Here is a 27601-nt window from a genome sequence, read left to right as displayed (position 1 = left end):
TATATATATATATATATATATATATATATATATATATACAAACATATATATAATTTTAAAACTTTTTTTATCTTGCATGATTCCTTATTTAGTTTAACCTTGTCTTAATTATTCTTTTAGATCTCAATTAATAAATATAATTATGAAATTTTGTTATGAAGAATTATAGATGAGTTATAAAAATGGTCATAAATTATTCTTTTAAGCATTTGATTTTATTTTTTTGTATTTGGATTATTGCTGTTACAAGTTCTACAGATACTGAAGATAATGGTTGGAAATCTTTTAGTATTACATATCTATTTAACTATCTATCAATCTATCTATTTATTAATCTATATATATATATATATATATATATATATATATATATATACATACATACATACATACATACATACATACATACATACATACATACATACATACATACATACATACATACATACATACATACATACATACATACATACATACATACATACATACATACATACATACATACATATATACATACATATCATGTATAAATATTACATAATTATCACATATAAATATCATATATATATTGTATGTAAGTATTATATTTATATATGAGTATGTAATATATATAAAGTATATAATAATCATTGTAGCTAATACATTTATGTCTAAATGTATGTTTAATTAACATGAACCAACTTTTTAAAATTTTTTTTTAGGAGGCCTACCATTGTTCATTAATGCAACTACCAATCAATCAGTTTTTGCTGGTGGGTTTTCAACATTGCAATGTTCTATAAGATTTGCTACTCTAATTAGATGGCAAACAGGCAATAGTGATATTAATGAAGCTATTGTAATAAAAGACCTTGGTAACAATGTCTCAGTGAGTGAGCTACATGTAATCTCCAATAAAGACACAGAATATTTGTGTATTGGTATCAATCTGAATGGAAATGTATCTCACAAAATCTATGTGAAAGTCATAGGTAAAAGGAATGTTTTTATTTTTTCTTTCATTAGAGTGTAAAGATTTTTAATTATTGTACTTTATATTTTTTAAATTATTTTTAGCTCTTCCTGATCCTTTAACAATTATGTTAAAGAATAAAACCTCTAGTAGTATAACAATTGGCTGGGAGGAGCGTCCATTCAATGTATTCAACAAGTATTATTCAATTACTTACAAACAAACAAATAGTTTAAATATATCACATAGTATTAATGTTTCATTTGATACTACAAGCTATGAAATAAGCAACCTAATTCCTTATATGAATTATACTGTAACTGTAAGAGAAAACTTTGAGGATGGTGTTCATAGTCAAGAAAGCAAAATTACAGTAGAAACTGACCAGTCAGGTTTTAATTTACAATTATCTTCTTTTAACTCTTTAAGTATGCTTTTTTATTTTACTACTATATTTTTAAATGAATACGGCTGTACTCAGTATTTTTTTAATTTTACGTTTTGAAATTTAACTACAAACATTTTTTTGTACTCTTTATTAAAGCTCCTGATGCACCAGAATCTCTTACATTAATAGCCAAAACAGCTAAATCTATCATTATTGAATGGAAGAAGCCTAAATTTTTGAATGGGGTCATAACAAAAGTCCTTGTTACTTATGTTTTCAATGTAAGTAACACCAGTAATACAACAGAAATAGAGCTAAATGAGTTATCTCAATTTGAAATAGTTGGCTTACTTCCTTATGTATGGTATCAAATCAGTGTTAGGTACAAAACAATAGTTTATGGGCAGGCTAGCACCATATTTGTACAAACTGAAAAAGGAGGTATTGTTTCCTAACCTTGTTTTTTTTGTTTTTATTTTTTTAAATGTTTTATTTAGTAGGAATAGATAAAAAGTAGTAAAATATTTTTTTTAGAACCTCAAATATCTCCTAGAGAATTTTCTTTTTATAATCAAACAAGCTCATCAGTCATTTTTTCATGGAAAGGAATTCCTTTGCATTTACGTGGTGGAGATCTTGATGGTTATGTGCTTGAATTCATACCAATTGAGCCATCTATATTTGTTAATGTTAGTTCTACATCAATTATAGAGAGACCTGTGACAAACTTAAAACCTTATACAAACTACTCTGTTACTTTAAAAGCTGTAAATAAGGAAGGTGCAAGGGGTCCAACTGCTAAGCTATTATTTTATACACTTCAAGGAGGTAGCTTTTTTGCTTATAAATATTGATATGTTCACATGTAAAGAACTTTTAGTGAAAAAAATTTTTTTTTTTTTTTTAATATTTAAAAAAAGTGTAATTCCTTATTTGTAATACAATAATTCAAGTTACATATTTTATTTTATGCTATTGAAGTATATTTAAAAAGTGAGCTCTTTAGTAAATAATTACTAAACAATATTTTCTTTCTTTTTTTGAAAAGTGCCGTCATCTCCCACCAATATCAGCATTATATCTAATGTTATTAAGCATGATAACGAAATTTCACCACTAATTATTGTACGATGGGATCCTCCAGTATCAATTAATGGCAAACTAACTCATTATAAAATTGTTTTTTGGAAGATTTCTAGATGTACCAAGAAGAAGTGCAAGCGTGAAATGCAATTAAATGAGAAATACTCTGAGACCAATACCATTTCAAATGATACACCAGAGCGCTATCATCACATTGTTAAAAAGTTAGACTCATACAGTGAGTATCAGATTCAAGTTCAAGAAAAAACAGAGGCAGGTTGGGGCGAGCTTTCCAAAGAATTTAAAATGGTGACAAAACCTGGCAGTAAGTATGTTTGGTAAAGCAGTTTTTTTATCTTTTTTTTTTTTTATCCATTTAATTTTCAAAAAAATGTAAAATGTTTTTATTATTTAAAAAAAAAAAAACATTTTACATTCTTATTTAAAGTTCACCAGTAATAAAAATATAATTCTGATTATTAAGTCTGTTTTTTTTTTTTTCTTTTTTTTTTTTTAAACTATAAATAGAAATTTTGTTCAATCAATACTTTTTCAGTTTTGCCTTTAGTATAAGTACAATTTAAAGAATTGATTTTTTAAAGAATTGTTTCAGGTGCAAATTAATTTATGCAAATTCATATTTTAAACAATTCATATGCTCTCTGATTTTAAACTATCAATTTAAAGTTTATCTATCAGACAGTATTATAAATTATAGTAATCTATTTTAGTCCTTAGATTCATTAAATGCAATGTTACCCCAAAAACTTTGAAAAAGTTTTTTGTTTTTTTTTTGTAAGAAAAAGCTGTGAAATTAAAATTATAAACACAAATGTTTTACTTAAGTGTTGGTTCATGTTAAAATACAAATACTAAATCTTAAAGAAATATAGTTATTTTTCTTTACAATAATTTTGCTTACATTGTGACCTGCTGGTTAAAGATTTGGGCAACATCTCCTTCTTTTTCCCTTCTTATCCCATTCTTTTCCCCTTCTCATCCTATTCTTTTCCCTTTCTCCACCCATTTTTTTCTCCTTATCCCATGGTTTAAAAATTGTTGTTGTAGATTTTATGATACTGCACAGGATTTTAGGTGTTTGTGCCAGAAATTATTAGGATCTTAAGACACATGGATATTTTTATAGATGAATTTACACAATATGACCTTTAAGCCTACTTTAGTTTATATTGTTCTTGTTTTTTAGAAGCATCAGCCCCTGTTGGTGTAACCATGACTACTTCAAGTCACAATTCAATTACTCTAAAGTGGTTTCCACCTGCATCTGCTAATGGTCATATATCGCTTTACCGTGTTTTTTTATATTCTGTGGATGAAGTGTTTATAAAAGAGGACCAATTTTATGTTTCTAACACTACTGATACATTAAGTTTGGTTGTTACACAGCTTCAAAGTGAAACAAAATACATTGTTAAGGTTAGTTGAATATTTTTGTTAAAAAAACTAGAATTATCTAGTAACAAGTGATGCAGCAAGTTTTCTTTGATTCAAGAAGAGTTAATTTCGTTTTTAAAAATTTTTAATTTTCAACATAAGTTCTCCTTAATTTTGACATAAGTTCTCTATAATTTCCATATAAATTCTCCATAACTCCTACAAATTTCCCATTATTCCTTACATGTGGGAATCAAGCAAAAATGGCTTCACACAGCCTGAATATCTTGCTTTGGTTTTTAAAAACATAAATTGGTAAATTGGTGATGACATTTTTCAAAAAACTATTTAAAGAAAGAAAAAAAATTGTGGGGAGGAAAAAAAAATACTGCTTTATTACTTCTGTCTGATTGAAATACTAGTTGACAAAAAATAAACATAACTTTTGACTTTAAAAAAGGGATTGAGAATTATCTAATTTGATAAGGCTAAAGTTCTAACAAACATGAATCTGAGTGTTAAAAATTATTCACAATAAAATTGTAGCTGTTTCTGTTTTTTAAATAAACACATTTCCAATTGCAAGTTTGCGATTTTATATTTTTAATGAGATTTTTATATAGATGAACACATCTAAATACGTTTTTTTTGAAGTGTCTCAAAAAAATATTAATGCAATATTATTGTAAAACTTAATCAGAGTCAACAAATAATTGGTAAATTTATAATCATATTTTGATTATTGGACATCTTTAAAGGTTGTGATTTTCTATGTAGCAAACCGGACATTATTTGATCTGTTTTGGAAAAGTTTTAACTAATTTTAAAATGTTTTCATTACATTCAGTCAGAGTTATCTAAGTGATTTTCTGCTTCATTGCTCCATTTTAAAGTTTTGATAGTTTTAAGGAAAATGCTGAAAACTTAGTAAACTTGATGAAAAAAATATGTAAATTATATCACACAGTTGCAGTCAAAAATGCTACTCCAAGCTACTAGGAGATCTGTCTTCACATAAATCTCAGAGAAGAAAAGATTTTCTTATGTTGAAGAAAGGAATATTAAAAGATTTAAGTTGTTTTTACTAATAATTAGGTTACAGACAACAAGATCCACTTGGGCAAGTCCTAGAGAATGTTATTGGATCCTGTTAGACCACTGAATAAGCAATTTTTTTTTTCAGGATCCCAATCCAAATGGTGAAAGAATCAGTAAACACCTATTAAACAGAGCACCCAAAATCATAATCAATCAGATTAGTGGCCAATTACAAATGAGGGCCAGAAACCAAAATATAACAGGGTATTTTTTTAGGTGTTAATTTTTTCAATGCCAGAAATTCTGCTACCCATTTAATACTGGACATAATGACCATTCATTTGGTACTTGATAAAACAAACATTAATGATAATCAATAATTCTAAAAAGAAATAGCTTTCTATATTTTTGAAAATGTGGATTAAACTATATTAAGCTTTTTAAAATTGTTTAGTGTCTACTAAAGTTGCAATTAATTGTATAAATTGCAGTAATCATTGCTGAAATAAAAACCAGAATATGTGTACTTAGCTAGAGTATATGATATTAGTAAATTTTAAATAACGTGGTTTTGGAGCTTTATTTCTTGAATATTCAAAAGTACAACACAAATTGAATCAACTAAGGGGCTGTTTACATGGACAAAGGCTAACTCGTTTGCCGAGATCTTGGCAAAAAATAGTGAGATCTCACTTATAGGACCAGCTCTCATTCATATAAACGCAAAATTAAATTAAATTGAAATAAGGACGATGTTGAGATCTTGGTAAATGGGCTAGCCCTGCAAACAAGCTAGCCTGCTTTTCATATAAACAGCCCCTCATTCATCAAAGTACTACAGGTACACTAAGGAAGATTAAATGAAATGGAACAAGTTAAGAACAAAATTTTCTTAATATTTTTTGACAAGTTCTTTGTCTTCGTCAATGGTGTGTACATCTAAAATATTGATTATTTTATTAGATTTATTGCGACTCTAGTCCACATTATACAGCTATTACTGTCTTTCAAAAAAAGTGGACAATTTTAAAAATTTTTAGTTTTTTTTGAGTTCTTAAATTAAAAAACTTTGCAGTTTTATAAGATGAGAAAGGAATTGTTACCCCAAAAATCATTGAAAAAAAATCAAAATTCCGAAAATCATTTTTTTGGAAAAAGCTGTGAAACTAAAATTATAAACACAAATGTTTTTTCAAACAGAAGTTGTTAACATTCAAGTGTTAGCTCATGTTTAAAATAAAGAAAAATTAAAGAAAAATTAAAGAAAAATTTCAGTGCACATTCTTTTCTTTCATTAAACCCTTTTATTAAAGCTGTATGTAATTAAAATTTTCAAATGCCCAATTAAATCAGTGCTATCAGGTAATACTCAGTCAGATAATCGGAGGTTGAGAATATTTTTTTGCTCTTGTCAACTGTTACTCGTTCAGGTTGGGTCAGGTTATGTTTTTGTTGGGATCCAGATATTCACTAACAAGTTCTTATTGTTTAGTTTGTTTAAGAAGCCTTAGAGGATAAATATTTTTTTATGAGGATGAGGTTGATAATTTCAGCCATATGTTTGAGACCACTAGATGTGTATAAGTATATAACTATTTACAAATAGTGGTAGTGTAAAACTATTTAGGCCAGTAAATTTGTCTGAGTAAGAATTTATGATTTCTTTTATTTTGGAAAAAAATATGTATACAAGTATGTCTTAAATCGTCAATGTGATCAGTGTTAATGCATAAGTGAGAATAAATATAACTTTTTAAAAACACTATTACAGTCTTTGATTGACTTTTTTAAAGTAAAGGCATCACAAACATGGGGAAAGTTTTTGGAACTAGTTTTAAAAAGCGATCTTCTATTTTAACATTACACAATGAAAAAAATCTCAATGCGCTATTGCAGCAAACCTGAAAATATCAAAGAATTTCATTATTACGTTATGTAATACAGCATTACAAACAGATTGGAATTCATCCAGATCTTTCATGGTCAGAAAGGTTAAAGCTACAACAAGAAATTAAGAGCAGTTTGTTTTTGTAACCAGCAACTGAAAAAGTTGACTCAAAGAATCAGAAATTTGTATTGAAGTGAGTTAATTCAAAAATAAGTTTTGGTTGAGTTGTGGTCTTAAACTGTTACTTTGGCTTTAAATTTAAAAAAAGACAAGAATGGACTTTGCTCACCAATGAGAACAAAGTTTTTAACGAGACTCAGATTTTTAAAACTTAGGTTCATGTGTAAGGTATTAGAAAGATCTTCAATTCACTTGCTTTGGTATTTATTTCTCAAATTCTTTTGTGATGTTAAGGATCATTGTGTTAAAGCTTAAAACTTATTCTGTAAATACTCTACAATTATACCTAGAGTAATATACCCTGTATTCACATCTGCATGAATGCATAACAGGATGTAGGATAATGGGATGTAGGTTAACAGATGGTTTTTTTATAACCCCAAAAAAGCTCTTTTAGAACATATCATAAAGAAACAGCTAATATAATAACAAGCTATTTCACCCTAATTAAAATTTGCTTTCAAAAATTAGATAATTGAAGAATAAGGAGTAATTTGAAGTATTGCTTGTTCTTAACAATTTAAATGAAGATGCCAAGTTTTTTAAATTGCTTTTAACCTTTGACTTTTCTGAACTTTATGTTATTTAGATTGCAGCTGACAATGAGTACATGGGTTTTTTAAGTTCTATAAATGTTTCCACCAAAAAGATTCCAGCAAGTAAGGCTTTTGTTTCAAACTTATATAAAAATGTTAGTTCATTTTGTGTTGAGTGAGACCCATACAGCATAGCATGAATGTAAACTACAAAATGACATGAGTGTAAAGTTTGATCTTTGGAATGAATATGAGTTGATATACTTATGAAAGTAATGTTATTAACTTTTAGAGAAAAACTAATTATCTATTTGCATGCCTAACCATTTGTAACCATTAACTTTCGCCATTTATGATTAAGTTTTTGTATTAAAAAGTCCAATAATTTTATATTTTACAGTTAATTTACTTTTTTTATATTTCAGTTTTTGACAAACCATGGATGTTTGCTTTGATCGCTTTCTTAGCAGTTGTTTTACTCATTGCTCTTATCATGACTATAATGCTTGTGTCCAGGTAATTGTTTAAATAAATGTCATAGAAAGTGTCAAAAAGAGTTTAATATGCCTTTTTTTTTTATACAAGAGGTCAAATTAACCTGCATAATATCAGTTAAAAAAATCTACTGGTAAAAAGTTCCTATATAAGTTTCAAATTGAAATTAACACTTAAAAATATATATTGACTTCAGTTTTTGTGAAATAAGCTCCCAATAAAGTAAGGCTTGTAAAATATGGTTATAAAATGCCCGGTGCAACTTGCACTATAGATTAAATAGTTAGTATTTGTGACCAATAGAAAACTGTCACACTAACCAATATGATTCAATATTTCAATAAAAGTTTCTTCGGTACATAGGAAACAGGGGTTGCATTCTTTGTGGATCCAAAGACTGACAAGTGTTCTGGACAGTTTTTATTGTAAAGAAATTCTGGTGGGATGAATTCCTTGTTCTTGCAAACTGTGCTGACAAGTGTGAGACCTTTAGATATCAGTGACTGTGCCATGTCAAAATATGTAGTTATCATAGGTAACATCCCAGTTGCTTCTTTCATATGGTTCCACTAAAGTTTTGACCACTTGCCTTCTCGAAAATGTTGTGGGTATGCAATTTAAGACATTTTTACCAAAATGTCTTAAATTGCATACTCACCACATTTTCAGGCCATACTTATCTGGCTTGGATGAGATATATTTCTGGAAAAGACATTTTCCCCAAAAAGCAATTGTCCAAAAATAGTCACTAATTGCTTGTCAACCATGACCTTTTCTCCAGTTAGATAGTGTTTCTGTAGATTTCTGTTTATTTTGTTCCAGATATCAATAAAGTAAGCAAATTTGTCTATAGATTTTCTTTCAAGGCGCATTATCTTGTCATCAAATTGGACAAAGCACAGGAGAGGCTTGAACTATTCCTATTCCTTGTTGTGCAAAAAATAAGTGGACCATAAATATCATCACACAACACATTAATATTTACATGATTTGATTTCAGGTGATCTGCAGTCAAGAGCAATCCAATAAAAGCTCTGATTTCAATGTCGCATGACTTCCACTTTTTCTGGATCTGTTTTTCCTTATAGACAGTTTCAACTTCTTGATTTGTATTATGATTTCTTCAACAATATCATTGTCAATAATCAAACTAAATGCATCAGATACATCTTCAACAACTTTTCCTGGTGTGAGAATAACTTTTTGCATTTTGCCCTTGATAATGTTTTGGGTGCGAGTTTTTCCAATGGATGGTGGCTGACTGTTCCACATCTGCCTGTTTTTGGCTGTGTAATTCACAGTGCCACTCCCATCCCTATTAGAATTATCATTGTATTCAGATGCAATTTCAGTGTCACTAACCTCTGAAGCGTCACTTTTATGATCCGCGTCACCATCTGTGTCAATGTCATTGTCAATATCATCATTCACTGGTAACTCATTATTGCTGTCCAAACCATGGTCAATAATGTTTTGTATTGCTCACTGCATCTGTCTGTCTGTCAGTGGTCTTGAGGAAGCCATATACTAAAAATATACACTATAATGTTGCTGTAGAATTCCAATTTTTTCAAAATTTTTACACAACAGGAACGTGCTACAACATTACAATACATTGCAGAAGTGGTCCATTGGACCCTTAATGGCTGGATAAAGGTTAAATGCTATTTTATGCTATGTTTAAATATGCCTTGAAGCTGTGTAAATAAAGTTATATCGACTTTGAAAGTACTCTTGCATCACAAAAAAGAAGAATCACAACTGTGATTAAAAAGCCTACAAATTGTAAATTTTATTGCAAATTAGGAACCAAAACAAATCTTTGAGTATCACACTTGTTTTCATTCATGCAAATCAAGAATTGTTCAATGCTTGGTTGGGAATGAGTCTTCTACACCTTCACTTTAAAAGTGGTTGAAAAATTCACCGAAGATGTTTTCTTGGTTGCAACATGTTTTCAAAAATTTGTTTTTCTATATTTTTATCTTTTTTTCTATCAAATTGTGGATTAGTAAGTGAGAATGTTCCATCAAATTATGGAGCAGTGAGTGACATGTGGCTAATGAAATCATAATACATGTCATTATTCACATGTACTCATAGTTGTAGTATATACAAGCTATACTCTCATCTTACAACTAAAGACTAAAACTAACACTAAGCTTATGAGATATTTAAGTGTGCTGACACTAGTGATGAGAGGTGACCAACACCTATAGTTGACAGGAAATCAAGCATATAAAACTGAGTTTATCAATTAAATTGTCGAGGAAAGTAAAGCTATAACTAATTTCAAAAAGTGAAGAAATCCAAACAGCATATTCTTATCAAGTAAACTGTTGTGAAGTGCTTGATATGGGTTTTTTAACTTTTTACACTGGTCAACACATATTTTGGAAGGAACAAACTGAAGATAAGATTAACAAGAAATTTATACTTTTGAACTTGTTTACTTAGTTTTTCATGATAGACAATAGATTGCATTTATTGCTACCAATAACATGTAGCTTTTTTAATAAAAATATATGGGTTTATACATATGAAGTTTTTTTACTACCTGTAGTTATTACTTATGCATTTAGTTATCACCTGTACACAAAAACTATGAAACTATAAAAAAGCATGAAATCAAATGACAAGTTTGTTTGTTACATTTGAGTTCAGAACATGAAATTCATTATTTGTAGGTTTGCGCACTAATTACAAAATTTCAATGGCTATTACTTAGATAATTATAAAATTTCAATGGTTATTACTTAGATAATTACAAAATTTCATTGATTTATTACTTAGATAATTACAAAATTTCAATGGTTATTACTTAGATAATTACAAAATTTCAATGGTTATTACTTAGATAATTACAAAATTTCAATGGTTATTACTTAGATAATTATAAAATTTCAATGGTTATTACTTAGATAATTACAAAATTTCAATGGTTATTACTTAGATAATTATAAAATTTCAATGGTTATTACTTAGATAATTACAAAATTTCAATGGTTATTACTTAGATAATTACAAAATTTCATTGGTTATTACTTAGATAATTATAAAATTTCAATGGTTATTACTTAGATAATTACAAAATTTCAATGGTTATTACTTAGATAATTACAAAATTTCAATGGTTATTACTTAGATAATTATAAAATTTCAATGGTTATTACTTAGATAATTACAAAATTTCAATGGTTATTACTTAGATAATTACAAAATTTCAATGGTTATTACTTAGATAATTACAAAATTTCAATGGTTATTACTTAGATAATTACAAAATTTCAATGGTTATTACTTAGATAATTATAAAATTTCAATGGTTATTACTTAGATAATTACAAAATTTCAATGGTTATTACTTAGATAATTACAAAATTTCATTGGTTATTACTTAGATAATTATAAAATTTCAATGGTTATTACTTAGATAATTACAAAATTTCAATGGTTATTACTTAGATAATTACAAAATTTCAATGGTTATTACTTAGATAATTACAAAATTTCATTGATTTATTACTTAGATAAGTATTTTTTTAACTTGTTTTTCTAAATTTCTATTGAAAGGAAAAACTGTTTCTAACAAAGAACTAAAAATTTAAATATTAAAATTTTTAAATTAGCCAATTTGCATGAAATCATTAATGCTAAATGACTGTAATTTAATTTTCTGTCAAAATAGTTCAGAAACATGTAATAAAGCGAAGAAGACTTTTAATAAAAAACACTTTATGTAGAAATATTTCCTTTTCCAAAATATTTTCTTTCACTAAATTTTTCTTTTCTTGTTATTCATTTAGAAGGCAGCGTAAATACAAAAATGTACGAACAGATGATATAGAAGTTGACGGTTACACACATACAAAGCCAATTGAAAAAGCATATCTCAAAGAATATTGCATTCAACAGCATGCAAACAGTGATCATGGTTTTCAACAAGAATACGAGGTTTTGCATTGTGTTTTTGTTTTTTTTCAAATTTTTTTATGCTGCTCTTATTTATACTCAAATAAATATTTTTGTTGCTTATTCTGTTTAGCTATTAAAATCGTATCCACATAATTTTACATGGGAACACAGTCAAATGCCTTATAATCAACCAAAGAACAGATATAGTAATATTGTAGCATGTAAGAGTTTTATAATTTTTAGTCATTGTTTTTGGAGTATTTTAGCTACTGCGCTGATAAATAAATGATGATAGTATAAGACAACAGGGCCAGATCAAAAACCTTAAAAGGGCTGTGTCTGTATCACCTCACTCATCATTAAATGCAGCAGAATAAAATTTTCTCTAAGGTGTTAACATCCATGAGGTTCATAAATTTAATAATTACTTCTTTAGCTACTATCTGTTTAATTTTTGCTATTTAACAATTATAATGATAAACACTGATAGTTCCTTTCATGAAAAATATTCAGAACCTCTAACTTATTATGGTTGCCCAAATAAAGTACCTTATATTAATGGTTAAGTCAACTTTAATAAAATTAATTTTAGAGTAACTAGTTAGCAATATATTTTGACATTTGATAAAAGCAAATTAAATACATATTTAGACATTTGATTAAAGCAAAAGCTTTTATTATGATACTTAGAAACATGGCATTACTTGTTGTTGTATTTTTTGTAATACTAATAATAACAAACAGTAATTAGTAATGTAGTATGTCAGGTAACCAACTGTACTGAACCAATCAGTTATTTAAAAAATTTTCTTTTTTCTTATTAGAAACAGAAAAAGCTTAGGCTTAGGATAAAACCCTTTATTCACTATATCAGATTAAATAAACTCATCTTAACTCATCTTGATCATATTCACTACATCAGATAAATAAACTCATCTTTGTCAGCAGTCAACAACCTGTTTCATGACAAATAGAATATCTAACCTACCAATTGAATTTAAAAAGAAAATTTCTTGAAACATATAATATTTTACTATTATGTAAGCTTACATGAAAAAAGTTTATTAAATGCATAATTTTTAACCAATATATCTACCTAAGTTTTTTTTTTGAAAGTATTTTTTATGCCACTCACTTTTAAGTTTTGCCACATCTTATTCGCTGTTAGACATCATTTTTTTGACATTTTTGTCTAATTCATCCCATAAAAATTTGATAGGGGAAAGATTGGGTGATAGGGGAGTCCAACTCATTCTTTTAACTATTTTATCATTTTCTAATTCATTTAAGCGATTCCTATAAAGTTTTGAGAAATGCTTTGGATCTTTAACTTTTTGAGGAATGAATGATTGTCTGACTTCCTGAAGGAATGGCATGATTTTTTAAAATGCCCAAATACACTGCTTTTGTTCCTATGCTAAACAAAGAAAACCTTTAAGAAAATAAGTAAACTAGTTTTACCTTTTTTATAGTAATATAAGATTACCTTTTTTATAGTAATAGTAAGTTTTAAGGGTCTATGTTTCGGAATCGTTTTCTCAAAATGAACCAGGGCAAGCATAAAATAATAAGACAATGGAAAAAAATAGCGAGACAATAGAAAAAATATCCCAGAATAAAGTTATAAATTGGGACAATAATTTTGTCTCTGAATTTAAAAATTGTGTCCCGGATATCATCTTCTTATCTCAAATAAAAAAATAATAAGACGCAGATGCTTAGTAAGTTTAATAGCAGATAGTAAGTTTGATAACATACTTTAGCTTAATTATAATTTAGTTTAATTTGTTGCCTTTTTAAAAACCTTTTCATTAAGTTGTATACTAGGTTGAATGCACAATTATTTCATGATGCTGTCAGTGTTTTGTATTTTAGACTTAAACCTATATCAGCTAAAAAAATTTTTGTCAGCTGAAATTTAATTAGTTTTATCTAAGAAAACCATTTAAAACAAATAACCACTGAACTTTTATATAAAATTTTTCTTGTTCTATCTCAATAAAAACAAGTTTTCTTTGTTCTGTGGTCATAAAATCAAAGCTTGTTCTCAATGTAGTTGTTTTTTAACAGTCTTTAGATGTAACCAATTGAAATATAACACTTTGAATCCAAGGACAAAAATTGTGTTACATATTATTTAAGAATTATTAAATTCTTATCTAAATCTAAAAAAAGTTTAGAAATAAATATTTTTCATAATTCTTCTTAGATTTTCTGGACTCATTCCGCAAAATCTCCCCTTAATAATAGCATTTAAAGTCCATTAATTCTTGATAAAAATGTTCACCTTGCTTTTTCCAAATTGGCTCTTATGTTACATTTAAAATAGTTCTAGTGAACATATAACATGCAATTTAAGGAATATTTAGCCATCCATGGTTTTGAAGTTATTAATCATAGTTCAAATGAGCTTTTGTAATTATCTGCTCTTTATCAAGCTGTCCCAGCTTGCCTTTTGTGAGCCGCTGTTAAAATTTTTCACTAACCATTATTTTTTTTATTTGTTGTTAAATTATAATACTATCTTTTGTTTTGTTTTCAGATAACTTGTAAAACTGTTCTTTAAATGTTAAAAAGCTTCAAAATCTTGATGAATAGCTTGAAAAGCTTCAAAATCTTGATGAATAGCTTTAGCAATAAAATAACCAAAAAATAAGCATGGTTAATCTCCGCAATTGTTTCTAAAAGATGCACATAGTATTTTCTTTCTTCTTTTTTTTAAATTTAGCCTGACTTATGTAATTTACATGAGGGGGTTATGATTATTTTTCATTTATTGTTTTGCTTTTTCTGAAGGACTTGCTTAGATTGTGTACAAAAAATTTACAGAAAAAGATAATTGATGCAATCATAGGTACTGGACCTTTTAAATCAAAGATATATCTTAAAAAAATCTGAGCATGGGCACTTTTCAATAACTCATAAACTTTGAATGAAGAACTCTATTCCCCCTGAATTTCTCCAAAATCTCTATTTAGCATTGACTAGATCAATATCCAATTTGGTTTGTAGCATTTTGATAATGTTAGTTTTTGAGAATGAGCTCTTCTTAATCCTCTTTTAAAATCCTCTTTTAAAATCCTCCTAACTCTTTTAAAACCCAGTTTTCCACTCTTAATTCTTTAAACTCTCAAGCACCTTTGTCACACTTTCGTAATTTACTTTGAGAATTGTGGAATAAGTCAAATAAAGAGAAGTAAGTTTCCATTGTTGAAAAATGATCGCTTCTTAGCTTTTAGAAGAACTGTCTGTAATAATAACAAAAAATTATATTTTTTTAGCATGTTAGATACTATAAACCAAAAATATATACACTTTCAATGTAGTTTTCTAAACGTTATTACAAAATATACTTAACAATTATGGTTGATTTGCTTACAACTTTTTGCACTTTGTCTTCATTCACAATATCATACAAAATGTGTTGTAATCAGGGCTGTGGAGTCGGTAAGCTGCTGTTCCGACTCAGACTCCTTAATTTTATCATGGACCGACTCCTTTATAAGTAACCAATTTGTAACAACAAATATACTGTAGTAAAATGTTAACATTGGCTATTTCATCACTACGATACAAATAATCCAATCACTTAAGGCTTTAAACAATATTTATTAGAAAACAATTTCTAAACAAAAAACTTTTCTTAACTCTTGTTATGCAATAAACTCTTATGCAGTCACTAATAACATTATGAATTTGTCAAAATCATGTTTAAAATACTGTCATTTGGACAGAAAGAACTTTTTCTTCTTTAGGTTCATACTCTTTAAGAACCTTTTCTACTAAGACCTGGAAAAATTCACTGATGTGATTAGCTTTGTTTTCTTTTACTGCCAATGTCTTGGTAACTACTTCATTTTTTCAAAAAAAATTAGACATTGATTTCAAAATAGTTCACTATGTTAAGAAACACAAAGCGTCCCTTGAGAGATTCATTAAGTTCTTCTTTTTGTTTAACAGCTTCTTCAATCACTAATTTTCTAATACTCTCTCTCCAGAGAAACAAAGTTAATTGAATACTTGCAGTTTTTCTAATGCAAAGTTAATTGAATATTTACAGTCTTTCTGTTTGTGGAGCAGCTCTTTGGTGCTTGGTGGTGGCACTCCTAGCTTTCTACTAAAAATATGTAGCACAGTGCCAGACAATTTAAGTTGGGAGTTGGGGGATCATGAAGTTATCTAGTTAAAGGGAAGGTAGAGGAGAGCGCAAGGGAGGTGATTTATGATTCTCAGTGATAAGCAGCAAAATATCCTATTGCTTACCCCTGTTTTAAAGGCCTTAAATTAACATGTCAAACTCCTTGTCCTCCAGTTGTTGCAAACTACAGCTCCAATTGTGTTAGCTTTTAGAGCAACCTGGGATTTGTAGTTTTGTTACAACTGGAGGGCTAGAGTTTGATACCTGTGCTATAGACTGACTGAAAATAAAATATTTTAATGAATAACATCTATAAAATCCTTATGAAAATTATGAAACTTAGAAAGATTTTTTTTAAACCGGAGTCAGAGTCGGTACAATTTTTCCGACTCCGACTCCAGCCAAAATGAGCTCTGACTCCACGACTCCGACTCCACAGCCCTGGTTGTAATGCTACAATTTGCATGCACTATGAATGATGTAAGTGAAATGCCATTTGCTTTTCACCTCCTCATCCCTACCCTTAGTAAAACCAAAACTTGTTGTAAAAATTGCAGAAGCAAATTTCTAAAGTAAAAAAAAAAGAAATTTTTATATAAAGAATCAATAAATAGTTATTTAAGTAAATGTTAAAAAAAAGATATATATTTTGTTGACCAGTTTAATTTGTTTAAAATATTATTACTATTCTAATACTTTGCAAACACTTTAAATGAGTTTGATTTGCTTTGTAAGATTCTGCGACACAAGTATTATTACCTGTTATTGTTTTTTAGATGATCATTCACGTGTTATATTGTCTGCATTAAATAATGATTTAAGTACAACTTACATTAATGCAAGTTATATTGATGTAAGTTCTCTTGTGTTTTTGTTATTTTTTTAGCATTTTCTATGTCAAGTACAAGTTTTATTCTTGTTGCAATTATTGTGAGATAAAAGAGTTATAGTTAAAGAATATAAGTGACGATTATTATACTCTTTAAGAAAATCTATGTAAACAAGGAATTCCTTAAAGAGTATAATAATCTAGGGCAAGAGTTTCCAATGTTTCGTTTTTTTTATTGAACAATCTAAAAAAAGTTCTGCAAGATAAAGATGTTGTTTTGAGTATTGTGCACCAAAGAATGGAGAGTAAATATCTACAAAAATGGTGCTTATTTCCTTATCTTAACTTTATATAGTTACATTCATTTCAGAAAGAAAAAAAAATAAGATTCAAAGACAAAATAAGTCCTTTGGTGTTGACAGGAGATTGATGAGTTTTGCAAAAAGTTGGAATTTTAATGATAAATTATGTTGTTGCTTTTTCAAGGATTTCTCATAACTGTCGACATTAAACTTAAGTTTAATTGAAATTTAACTTTCATTCTTGCTAAAAACTAAGCTATTACATGCTCAATTTGTTATTTTAGTAACTTTCTGTTATTTTAGGGTTATAAAAAACCAAAGGCATTTATAGCTACTCAAGGTATCATATTTATGCTTTAAGTTCATAACATCAAAATAATGTTAAATACAAAATGATATTGGTTACTTTTTAATACAATTTCTATTTAGGTCCACTACCTGAAACTGTGATTGACTTCTGGAGAATGATTTGGGAAACAAAGAGTGCAATCATTGTTATGCTTACAAATCTTGTAGAAGATAGCAGGGTGCACTATAAATCTTCTTTTATGCAGTAGTTGTATATATACATAAGAATTATATTGATAAGATTGTGTATAGTGATGTATATAAAAATTTATATGTAAAAATTGTCATGATTTGTTTTGTCGATAAAAATTTATACTTATAAAAAATCTTCCCAGGTGAAATGTGAACAATACTGGCCTGAAGGAAAAGGACTTCAATATAAAGATATTATTGTTACTGTTGACTCAGTTCGTGAAATGACCGATTATACAGTCAGAATGTTTACAATACAAAAGGTAAAAAATTAAAACCTTTTTATAAATTGTTAAGCAACTGATTTTTGATAAATCTAGTCACCTAGCCACTAGTTTTTAAGAGCATCAAAAATTATTTAACAGTTGCAGTTTGGCAATTGCAATAACAATCACCAAACTGTGACTGTTAACTAAAAAGAAAATGGTAATTCAACTTTTTATTGACATATTTATCTTCAATTTTTTTATTTTTAAAAATAAGTTTAAATGCCCTGAACTTGGATCTCGTCAAGTGCGCCAATATCATTATACAACTTGGCCTGATCATGGTGTCCCATCTCACCCTACCTCAGTTCTTTCATTTACACGCCATATAATGAGCTATATGGATACATTGTCAAATGCAGAATGTGTTGTTCATTGCTCGTAAGCAATACTTTTATTCTATTATTGCCTAAAAGTTCTGGAAAAATTTTGGTTAAAAAATTGAACATTTCAGTTGATGTTTATACTGATAGCTATGTAATTATATCTGTAGTTATAAACACTTGTAAATATAATAGTAATTATGATGATGAGAATCTTTGCTATTATTTTTTAGAGCTGGCGTTGGGCGTACAGGAACATTCATTGCTATAGAGATGTGTTTGCGTCAACTTGAATCAGAAAATAAAGTTGATGTGTTTGGCTCAGTGTTTTCAATGAGAACACAGCGTAACTTTATGGTCCAGACTGAGGTAGTTTCTTTTTTTATTATTAAATTTTTAATTGATTTCTATGAGAAACGTTTATAAATTTGAAAGGAAGAGAGTTGTTCAAATTTTTTAGCTAGAAGATTTTTTTTATTATTATTACATTTATTGTTTTTTTTTTCTTTTAGCTACAATACACTTTCATATATGATGCCTTGTTAGATAGTGTTGTATGTGGAAACACAGAGATTGCTCCTGCAGATTTACCTGCCAAAATACGCTTTCTTAATGAACAAGACCCTGAAACTAATGCATCAAATTTTGCTTCTGAATTTAAAGTTTGTTTGAGCTTTTCTTGTTAAAGACTTTTTTCAAATTGTTTCTCTAACATAATTTTTTTTTTTTTTTTTTTTTTTTAATATATATATTCTGTTACTTAAGTTTGTGTTTGTTTTATATTTCATAGTTTTTACTCTTAAATAGTATTAGGAAAGCAGAAGTGATGTCTGACAGAGAAAGACTGAGGATGTTTTCTCTAAATACACATTAATATTTTTTTGTTTACAATTATATAAGTTTTTAATGTTTTTTGTTTGTTTGTCATTTGCAGCGTCTGGAATCAGGAATATCACCTGGTGAAACCAACCAATTTAGTGATGCTGCTCACCATGATAATAAACAGAAAAATAGATACCTTAATATTTTACCATATGACAAAAATAGAGTTCGGCTTCTCCCAATCGCTGGTAGCCGACAGTCTGACTATATTAACGCAAGTGTAATTGATGGATTCCAACAAAAAAATGCTTTTATTGCTGCACAGGCCCCTCTTGAAAATACAGTTAAAGATTTTTGGAGGATGATTTTAGAGAAGAAAATCTCTGTTATAGTAATGCTCACTAAACTTGAAGAAAAAGGACAGGTGTCAATTTTTATAAAAGATCTTTTTTAGATAATAAAACTATATGCATGACTTTTATTTACATTTATTGTATTGTGCCAGCGATAAAAAATAATCTTTTCTATGCTTTGTTTATATTGTAAAAAAGGGCCATTATAATAGTACCTCAAAATATAGGCGAAGGTATATAATCCTCTAACTGTAATTTTTTCATAGTCTCTTTAAAGTATCACAACTTTTTAAGTTTTGATACTTTAATAAAGGAGCTTAATATAATTAAGCTCCTCTATTAAAAATGCATTTTACTAAAGTTGTAGTAATGTTAATTTTAAATTTATTTACATAATCTTTATATACACAATTTTAGGAAAAGTGCTATTTATACTGGCCACAAGCTGGTGCAATATCCTACGGCTCAATACATGTAGAACTGTTGAATGTAAGGAATGATGATGATAATCTGCTCACTCATGAACTGCGAATAACAAATCAAGAGGTAAGTTTTTTAGCTTTACTTTTAGATATTCATTGCTAATGATTAATATTTAAATATGGATTGATAAAAATGCTTTGTCAATCAAAATCCTTTACTAAGTTGCTTCACCTATCATGAAATTAAGTTAGCATAAACATGAATACTAATTGAATGTAAATTAGCTTTTTTTTTTTTTTTTTCATTTTTTTTTTTTTTTTTTTGTTTTTGGTATAGACTGGTCGATCTTGGACTATCACGCATTTCTGGTTCTTGGGATGGCCTGAATATGGCTCGCCAGAATCAGGATCTGAACTTATACAACTCATCGGCTTGGTTCAAAAAACAAAAAAGTCAAACACAGATAGTGGACCGATACTTGTTCATTGCAGGTTTTTTAAAGTTTTAACTTTTTTAAATTGATAGCTGAAGATAGTTGCGAAGTGAAGTCTATTTTTTCTTTAAAGCATTATCAGAAAATTAAAAAACGCCTTTTTGTTTTAGCGGTGGAGCTGGGCGTACAGGGGTGTTTATGGCTGTTTTGAATTCAATCGAAAGGTTAAAAGTAAAAGGTGTTGTAGATATATTCCAAACAACTAGAGCCTTGAGACTGCAAAGGACAGCTATGGTTCAAACAGTGGTTTGTATACTTTTATTATGATTTATGAACATAAGTCCATAGCTCCTGCGTTTGTTGATACTTGAGTAAAAGATTTTTTCTATTTACAGGATCAGTACATGTTTTGTTATCAAGCACTGAGAGACTACCTCGACTCGTTTGACTTAATAGCAGTTGCCAAATGCTAATAGGAAATATATTTAAAAGAAGAGAACCGGTGATCAAAATGTCTATCTTGAATTAACATCAACGTGGTCCTGGCCCTTTCCTACTAATTTGGAAAAAATGCGACAGTAACAGTAAAAGTAAGTAAACGTGCTGGAGTCATACACTTTTGAGCCAAAGTTAGAGAATCTTATTTTTGATAAATTAGAAAACGCTACTTTTGGTAAAGCAAAGTAGATCAAAATATGTTGTGAATTTACAAGTGGGGAAAAAAACAGTACGAGTGTGCAAAACGAATAAAAACCTCAAGTTGTTTGCCAACGACTAATTGTATCTCTTCAGGTTATTAACAAATAACTTACATATATGATATCTGAACACTTTAAATATTTGACATATTCTTCATACAGGTGGATATCGTTTTTAATCGATTAAAATGTCGAATTAATTTCACAAGCTTTAGTCCAATACTTCATTCTTTTTTTTTCTTCTTCTTTTTTTTTTTTTTTTGTCTTTTTATGTATAAACGAAGGTATAAGAGTATAAAAATGTGTTTTCAGTTTTCACTGAATAAAAAAAACTCGTGCATAGAAACTTTCAAAAGCTCTTTTCTTTCTTTCGATTTGATAGCAAAACTGAATAAAAAAAAGTAAACTGTACTTTCTCTTAAAATTTAACTTATTGAAACTTACGTTGAGTTGGAGCTCGTGTATATAATGTTTATATATATATATTTTCTACATGCTTTTATTTGTGTGCATAAAACTTGTAAGTCTCACGTTTGACCCTGATTTGGGCATTTGATCTGAAAATGTGCCCTTGTAGCTCTTTTTATTTTTCTGCATTTATTGGATTTTATGTAAAATAAAAATGAATATTAAATGACGTCTTTCTTTGAAGCGGTCATTGCATTGGATGGTTGTATTTTAAAAGTTGTTCAAAGTTTCTGTAAAAAAGATTCGCCCAACTTTTAGTTTTATAATGGACTATGTGACTGTGAAAAGTCTTGTATGGTTTTTGTTTTTAAGTACTGTTTTAAAAAATGCGATGGCCTTTCAAAGTACAACATTTAAAGTTATTTTAAAATTAAAATTAGTCTAATATTTTAAATATTTTCAAGTGAATATAATTATTTTTATAAATTAAACTTTTATACTTTATTATGCTCTTCAACCTATAGTGATTTTTTTTTTTTTTCCCCAGTTTTTTTTGTAACGTTTAAGAGATTTTGGAGAAATTAACAGGTTTATAAGGGAAAAATAAATGCAAAGAAGCAAAAAAAAAAACTGTCAAGGATTGCTTTTCTTTGTGTACTTAGTCGCAGAGACAGGGAGATTATCAATAAAACTAATAAAGTTTAAAGTCTATGCTTTGAAATCAAAGCATCTCTAGTAATTTCTAAATTATGGCTTCTGTCTGCAATCTTTTGATTACATTTTTACTTCGATTGTTTTTGAATAGTTAAATCAAGCATATTGCTTTTTTCGGAAGGTAATAAACTAAACCAAAGATAACTCATAACTATTTGCATAATTGTTATGAATTATCTAATTATGATAAATTATGATAAACTAAGCTGGATCAGACAATGTTTATAGACTTTAATTTTTTTCCCCTCAGAATACACGGTGCATAGGAACATGCTCTAAGACCTTGCAACACATCCCCAGAAGTTTTTTTGTTGATAATCATCAGAAAACATTTCCTATTTCAAAAAATGTAAAAGACAGCTTTTTTTAGTGGGGGCCTGGGGAGAAATCACATATTTTAGGGGAGTGCCCAGGAATTTTGTTGTTCAAGATAGATAACTAAGAGACATGGGGCATACCCAAATTTCTAGCATGTTGATACTGGTGTCGAATGAGGATGACTCGCAAAAAATTAGGGTAATTGGAGCTAAACCAACTCCTAACTACCCCTTTCCTAGAACTTAGTCTCCTTTAATCATAAAATTTTTTTTTGGTCTGTTATAAACTAGATCGAAATTTATCGACAGATTTCAAATTTCATCAAAAAATCTCTTTTCGTTTGAGATTTATAACCATCTAAAGCTTAAAAATACCCCCTGAAATAACTTTAAATGGCTTTAGTTTTTAAATGAAAAATTAAATTAATTTTTTAATTAAAAAAATTGGTTTTTTATGTAATTTGAAATCTGTTAATGAATTTTTATTTAGTTTAATATAAAACAAAAAAAAGTTGAAAAGGGTTTTTAGGAACCATATCCTACGGGGGATTACGGGGATCGTTTCGAACACCACAAAATTATGCCAATGCTCCTATATTTAGAATTTCCGAAATGTTTGGTGATAGATTGATATTGCTGACATTACATCACTGGCATTTTTAATGATCTCCATCAGAAAGCTTGTGACATTTTAAATTATGTCAAATTAAACTGTGAACATTCAATAGATTGTAAAATATCTTGAATGTATTCATTCAACAGCATTTGAGATGGTTTAACCGTTTCAGCATCTCTGATGATGATGGATTTTTCTGTTTTCGGGTTTTTGTTTTAAGCAAAGGTTTTAAGGAGTATTACGTTTTTTTTTTAAAAAGAGTTTTCTTAGAGGAGATTTCTTTTTTTATACAAATTTTTCTTCTTTATTTGAAACTTCTAGTTATTCTTCTTTAATCAACATTTTTTTATCTTTTCCTCTTTTACTCAACTGCTTACTAAACTGCTTTAATACTTCTTTAATCAACATTTCTTTATCTTTTCCTCTTTTACTCAACATTTCTTTATCTTTTCCTCTTTTACTCAACTGCTTATTAAACATTTCTTTATCTTTTCCTCTTTTACTCAACTGCTTATTAAGCTGCTTATAAAACTGCTTGTTCATCAAATAACTTTTTAATCACAACATTTCTCTCTCTCTTTTTAAAAATTTTGAGCTTTTTTTGTTTTTTGGTTGTTTTTTGGTTGCGATATTTACCATTTATTAATGTGGTAGGTTGATGAGTCTACGCGTTTCCGTTCTTTTTATCGTTTATGCGTCTTCGTGTTTGTCTTTTCCCAGTTGTATTTAACTTTTCTTCTTTTCCAATTTATCGTTTATTTATATGTAGAGTTGACGAGTCATCTTGTGTACGTCTTTTCCGATCGTTATTTTTATTTTAATTCTCCCAGCTCACAGTATCAAGAGCAAAGGTATAAAGTATAAATGTAAGATAAATTTAAAAAAAAAGAAAAAAATGAGACGGAGACGTATGATAAGAAGAGATTTCGACAAACGTTTCCAAAGTCAATTTTGCAAATGGTTTTTTTAACTCCAACATGCCTCTCTAAAACAAGCTCCAAATAAGACTTTCGTCCGTGTTTTTTTTCTCTAACAAGATCCGACGCTGTTCTTCTTATTATAGCTTATTTTAGTTTTCGTGCTCCAGCCATATTTAAACCCAACCTCTCACGTTTTTTACATTGTACGCTTGAGCCACGTGAGTGATCAAATTGCTGCTATAAAAAAAACAACACCCTTTGTTAAACATGCCGCTGTAAACGAGCACGAATTTAGTCCGGAACAATGGAACCATATGGAGCATACGCTTTTTGAAGCTGTATTCGCATCAGCGTATCAACCTAGGGCACTCAGATCCACGATCTGTCGTTCCATTCGTAAGCGTAAATGTTGGGTTTTTGTCTATTTGAGGCGTTCAAGTTTTTAAATCAGCGAGCAACCGTCAATGTTTCGCTTCTTCTCTTTGGTCTGGTTCTTGAAGTTATAAAAAAAGCAAACGCTGTATGTCCTCATCTCCTTCGTCATTGAAAGATATTGGTTAGCGATTGGTTTGATCGTTTTTCTCTTTGGATGTTGGTAAAAGTTCTTCTGCTGCCAATGGCAACTCTCATCATGGTGAGAATTCTGTCGTCACGAATTTACACATAAAGTCGCTTAACACCACCACTCACCAACCACTTTGTCCATCTTTAAACTTGAAACTTGTTAATGTTATTGTATGAAAAGGTTCATTTCATTTTCTTAGACTCTAACAGCTTCACAAAAAAAACAGACGAACTATACACCATTTTAAAAACTTTGCTTTCCCCCCTCTTCTTAGGCGTTTTTGCAATGAATGGCCCTGATAACAAAAACTATCAATAATTCTCCCCCCCCCCCTCCCTGTGTCATCTGCTTCCAAACTTTTTTTCGACTTTTAGTTGAAAACAATCAAATGTCCTAATTTCGATATGATGTGCCATTGTCTCTGTGCGTGAGAACACAGAGACAATGGCACATCATTATCAATTTGATTTCTTCTATCGATATCACCGTTTCGCTTTAAACGTTTTATTTGTCGTTAAAAAAGTTCCTTGTACGTATTCGTTCACACTTAAAAGTAAGCTGAATGTATTTGTAATTTGAAAGCAAGAAAATGAAAAAAAAAACGTTATTTTTTTCTTTAAAAGTAAAAAAACCGACTGTGAATGGTTTTTTCTGTTTCAGCATCTACAGCTGTGTTTTCCGTCGGATTCAAAATATAAAAGGTATCATCAATAAACATTCGTTTCCCGACGCCTTTTGTCCAAGTAATGAAAGCTCTGGCTTTCTCCACGTTTTTCTCATATCTCTCTTTTTTTCCTATTTTTTTAAATTCTTTTTAACACTTTTTTATTTATGTTGCTCGATTGCTTCAAAAGCAAAATTTTAATACCGCTTACGAAATTGCCTTCGTTTACATTAAACCACAAGCAACGTTTTTCAATTTTGTGTTTTAACAAAACTTTGACATTGAAATCTGCATTCAACCTCCGCACGTACTCTCTCCTTTTATCCATCACACGCTCGCAAGATGCAGATTATACCTAACAATAACGCAATCCGATGCTTGCAGGCACAACAAGTTACTAAAATTAGAAAGTTAGAAAAAAATTTAACATAAGTTTCTTTACACAACAACAAAATCCAAACAGTTTGTGTCGTTTACTTACGAGAGTTTACTGTTTATGGATGACGTCATTCACAACAATCGTTAAACGTCTTTTCAGCCTGTGGGAAATTAAGATTTTGTTGAGAAATCTTAGGAGGTTTCTAAAATAATTTAAAAGCAGCATTAAATAGGCTGTAAAATTGTACAAGTTTAAATTATTTGCTCTCATATTAGATATGTCTCTTCATTACTTCAATAAACCATTTCGAGATTATCGTCGTTGTCGATCAAAAAATACTAGAGAACTTATTTCATTTGTGAACTGGCAGTTTGAAGTTTCTGATCTTATCTTCAACATTTCTAAAGGTGAGTTTTCACTCTTTCATTTTTGCTTAGGGAAAAGGAAAGGAAAGGGAAAATTAATCACGTGAGCGTGCGCAGTTTTTAATATAATTTTGAAAATTAATCACTGCGCATGCTTAAGAGATTAATTTTCCCATCCCCTCCCCTTTCCCGTAGCAAAAAACGGGTGAGTGGAAACTCACCTTGAACCTACTATGCAAACGTACTTTATAATCAAGTTGTTTCCATCAGTTCTCATATAAACTTAGGTCAGGAAATTGTGCAGGTCATTGCATCACAGTAATTTTATTTGTATCAAACCATGACTCAACGAGTTTTGATGTGCGTTTGGGATCACTGTGCTGTTGAAACGTCTACATTTCTGTCTACAAAAGCTATTATTTGAATCTCCAGAACTTAATCGTTTTAGGTTCTGATTCAATTCTGGAGAGCTAATTCTAAAAAGACTTTTAACTCGATTGGCAACTGATCTTCGCACATTTCATTTACCTTTTAAAAATTTCAGATTAAAATTCTACTCATATAACCACAATACTTGTTTCCACTGTTTTAGTGTTAATTTATGTGAACCTGTACGAACTAAAGACTTTTCGTTCTTCGGAGAAATGATTTTAAGATACCCTGACGCATATTGATAACGTAATATGTCACCACTTTACATTTACTAGCGTCCTATAAATCATCAAAATATTGTCTTCTGTCAGTCCGGTTTAAGAACACTAGAAAAATCTACTATATGCTTTTATACCTATAACTGTTCATAAGTTTTACTGACATTGAATATAATTTTGACATTGAATATAATTCTTTTTTTAAATCGTTGTGATTTTAAAATTTACACTCCTTGTTTTAGTTTTGATTTAATAAGCGTGGTATAATAAGTACAGTTAACTGGTTGAACACTTTAATTAAACATTAAAATAGGGTTTGAAGTTCAAATATTCCAAATCTTGTTCAGCAAGCTATCTTTTCAGTTTACATATAATCAATTAAATTCTGGATAATGTCTGTAAATTCTCTGGATTTATAAAAAAAGTTTCATATTTAATTCATTTATTTTAGATTTTTTAATTTCAAAAACATGTTTTATCACATATCTCTTGAACATGAAATATTACTTCATCCTCGATACTTTGGTCCCAACCTTCTTCAAACTGTTAAGCAAAAGCTTTTTACAGAGGTTGAAGGGACATGCACAGGTAAATATGGCTTTGTAATTGCTGTTACTACAATTGATAATATAGGAGCTGGATATATTCAACCAAGTCGTGGCTTTGTTGTTTATCCAGTGAAATACAAAGCTATTGTTTTTCGACCATTTAAGGGAGAAGTTTTAGATGCAGTTGTTACTCAAGTCAATAAAGCAGGATTATTTACAGAAGTTGGACCTTTATCTTGTTTTATTTCACGACATTCAATACCAACAGATATGGAGTTTGATCCTAATTCAAGTCCACCATGTTACAAAACTCATGATGAAGAGGTAGTAATTCAACAAGATGATGAAATCAGGTTAAAAATTGTAGGAACACGAGTGGACGCTAATGATATATTTGCTATAGGAACTCTTATGGATGATTTTCTTGGGCTTGTGAGCTAGAAACATGAATGAATTTT

At 29.0% G+C, this 27601-nt stretch overlaps 2 protein-coding genes across 3 annotated transcripts; both read left to right on the top strand.

Annotated features, from left to right (window-relative positions):
• The first annotated feature begins 115 nt into the window (after positions 1–115).
• On the top strand, positions 116–21561 carry LOC145192720 (receptor-type tyrosine-protein phosphatase S-like). 2 transcript variants are annotated; one of them, XM_090092499.1, is made up of 23 exons: positions 116–273; positions 702–971; positions 1057–1344; positions 1497–1781; positions 1875–2168; positions 2389–2748; positions 3631–3860; positions 7514–7583; positions 7886–7976; positions 11762–11909; positions 12001–12091; positions 16785–16861; positions 17443–17479; positions 17569–17666; positions 17823–17942; positions 18163–18326; positions 18502–18637; positions 18781–18930; positions 19203–19514; positions 19861–19989; positions 20203–20357; positions 20470–20605; positions 20695–21561. In XM_090092499.1, the coding sequence occupies exons 1-23, from the start codon at positions 183–185 to the stop codon at positions 20770–20772; spliced, it is 3810 nt and encodes a 1269-aa protein (XP_089948625.1). In that variant the 5' UTR covers positions 116–182; the 3' UTR covers positions 20773–21561. The 2 variants fall into 2 exon arrangements, 1 of the variants encoding a protein (XP_089948625.1); XR_016453984.1 differs by lacking the exons at positions 17443–17479; positions 17569–17666; positions 17823–17942; ... (6 more) ...; positions 20470–20605; positions 20695–21561 and adding an exon at positions 17029–17220 and having other exon boundaries at positions 16785–16971.
• Positions 21562–27065: 5504 nt separating this feature from the next.
• Positions 27066–27584, top strand: LOC145192232 (DNA-directed RNA polymerase II subunit RPB7). Its single transcript, XM_080069435.2, has one exon. It carries the CDS (start codon positions 27066–27068, stop codon positions 27582–27584), a length of 519 nt encoding a protein of 172 aa, XP_079925561.2.
• Positions 27585–27601: the final 17 nt, after the last annotated feature.

This window comes from Hydra viridissima, unplaced genomic scaffold (assembly GCF_058129835.1).
Source record: "Hydra viridissima isolate aposymbiotic clone 2 unplaced genomic scaffold, HvirCarnegie_v1 scaffold_1, whole genome shotgun sequence".
Taxonomy (NCBI): Eukaryota; Metazoa; Cnidaria; class Hydrozoa; order Anthoathecata; family Hydridae; genus Hydra; species Hydra viridissima.
Note: the sequence above shows the minus strand (reverse complement) of the source record. Positions and strands in the feature narration are given on the sequence as shown.